Source organism: Penaeus japonicus, unplaced genomic scaffold (genome assembly GCF_977035675.1).
Source record: "Penaeus japonicus unplaced genomic scaffold, GWHDUDI00000001_assembly GWHDUDI00000030, whole genome shotgun sequence".
Classification (NCBI taxonomy): domain Eukaryota; kingdom Metazoa; phylum Arthropoda; class Malacostraca; order Decapoda; family Penaeidae; genus Penaeus; species Penaeus japonicus.
In genome coordinates this window covers 1126358-1128857 of record NW_028234432.1, presented here as the reverse complement: position 1 = coordinate 1128857, position 2500 = coordinate 1126358, and the positions used below count along the sequence as shown (strand labels likewise).

The 2500-nt window shown below is 37.0% G+C and overlaps 1 protein-coding gene across 1 annotated transcript in view; it reads left to right on the top strand.

Moving 5' to 3' along the window:
• The first annotated feature begins 807 nt into the window (after nucleotides 1–807).
• LOC122264811 (protein FRA10AC1 homolog) overlaps nucleotides 808–2500 on the top strand; it is a 5841-nt gene continuing 4148 nt past the window's right edge. The window contains exon 1 of the mRNA XM_043033876.2: nucleotides 808–947. Within this exon, the coding sequence (XP_042889810.2) occupies nucleotides 936–947 (12 nt within the window). The 5' untranslated portion in view covers nucleotides 808–935. The remainder of the gene's footprint in view (nucleotides 948–2500) is intronic.

The following is a 2500-nucleotide window of genomic DNA, read 5'->3' as shown; positions in this document are numbered from 1 at the left end:
TCCGGACCAGACGAGGGACAAACTGCCATCACTGTCATAATTAATCAACATCCTCTAAGTATGTTATTACATAATCATTTGCATGGGTAGTTGGTATGTGTATGTGTGTGTGTATGTGTATGGTTATGTGTCTGTATCTGTCAGTGTCAGTGTTTGTGTCTGTCTATGTCTGTGTTAGTGTCTATATCTTTGTCTGTGCCAGTGCCTATAACTGTTTCTATATATGTATCTGTGTCTATATCTGTGTTTGTACCTGTGTCTGTGTCTATACTGTGTCTGTATCTGTGTCTGTGTCTACATCTGTGTCTATATTTGTGTCTATATCTATGTCTGTGTCTGTGCGTGTGCGTGTGTGTGTGTGTGTGTGTGTGCATGTGCGTATGCATGTGCGTGTGTGAATAAGACTCAGTTATCAATAAATTAATACATTTTCTTGTATCACGATAGACAAATACATGCGATGCTTATACAGAGCGACGAATAGACATACTGATAGTTAATATGAATAAGTAGATAGACCAAGATAATGTAATGTGTGTGTATATATATATATATATATATATATATATATATATAAACACACACACACACACACACACACACACACACACACACACACACACACACACACACACACACACACACACACACACACACACACACACACACACACACACACACACACACACACACACACACACACACACACACACACACACACACACACACACACACACACACACACACACACACACACACACACACACAAACACATTCACACACACGATATTTCAAAGTGCGCATCTCGTGAGTCATTTCTTTCCAAAATGTAAACAAACAAAGGCCGAAATTCGCTGCCTGTTCTTCTTTCCGTTTCCTGAGGATATGACAAGCTGACACTCTTATTCTTCAGTACGTGAATATAGGAGAGTAAAATGGCTTTGAAGGTAAGATGAGAAATAGAACCAAATAATGTTAGAAGAAGAATTAGGGTTTGAAGAGTACGATCAGCCTGCTTTCACATTTATTACGATATTACGAATATTACAAATATTGTGCTGTGCTGTGAGTCCCTTCTTTATATTTTTTCGTAAGTTAATGGATAATCGAGTTCACATATTGCAGGTTGAAGGGTCAGACTTAAATCTTGTTTAGAATGTGTGGCAAATTCACATCTAAGATTTTTGCTTATGTGTTTGCTGGAAGCTAATAAAAGAAAAGTTCTTTTGAGGCTGTGCCCTAAATTTGATCATGCTTTGACAATTTGGCTCTGAATGGAAATTTCTCTGAACACTGACGTATTGTTCCTTATAATAATCCAATAATAGCAGTTGACATGATTTGCCGTTGGTATTATTGGATAAAGACACAACCAGCCGTAGCAAAAAAACAAACCTTTTGGCATGACGTACCTTTAATTATGATGTAACACCATAAAACCCTTTTCTTCTGGGAAAGGTTTCCGATGGAAATGAGTAGCGAAATTGTACAAAGCACAGCGAAAACTACCAGAAAATATTGTGTCATGCCTAGAGGTTTGGTTGCCTCTTTATCCAAATTTACCTTGCTGTCAAGGCAGCATCGGTCATAAACACGGATGGCACCGCCACATGACTGTATACATATTTTATTAATACCGCAGCCAATGGGTTAATATTGTTATTAACACCCTATCGTCATCTATTCATTTATAGTGATAATTATCTGTAATTCATCCCCTATACCCCATAAGCTAGGCCCAATAGTAGGGAAGAAGTATGTCAGATTCTTCGTTCTTCATCCTGCACTGGGAAACTATTAAGTGATGTGTTATGAATAAGTGTTATGCACAAGGGGTAGAGGGTGAAGCCCCCTCCCCCCTTTGGCTAGGGCTAACCTCAAAATTAGGTAAGTTTAGTTTGGTCATTGTGTTAAGATTCTGTAAACAAAAATTAGGCCACAAAATTTCAGGCATTAGTTGCTTTATGCTACGGCATAGGCACTGAGATAACTGCAACTGATTTTCACATGGTTTGCCCTGTGGATGAGCATATTGTAAACAAACCACATCGCTACGATTTTATATCATAGTAGACAGGTATATGGTTAAACATTTGTGGAATATATCAATGCAATTTATTCATATTCAATAACCGATCATTCAATCAATATCAATGCAAGACTTAAAATGATTTAGTGTATTGGCATTACAGAATTGTAAAGCTTTACAAAGCCAGATGCAGTACCTATACTAATAAATTGGCGGAAATTGGTTATTAAGCACTCTCTTTGAAGGGGGATTTAAAACAAGGGGTCCTCTAACAAAACAATTCAGAGTAACGTGTTGAAATTCTGCAGGTAAATAGCTGTGTACGTTGCTTGCTTTTTGATTGTATACTTTTATCTATACTTTAAATTAACACAGCACCATTAATACTTAGCCATTATTCTTTATTGTTTGGTTGTAAATAGTCATATGCGTATAGCCCTATGCAAGGTATTTTTTAATTTTCACAAATAC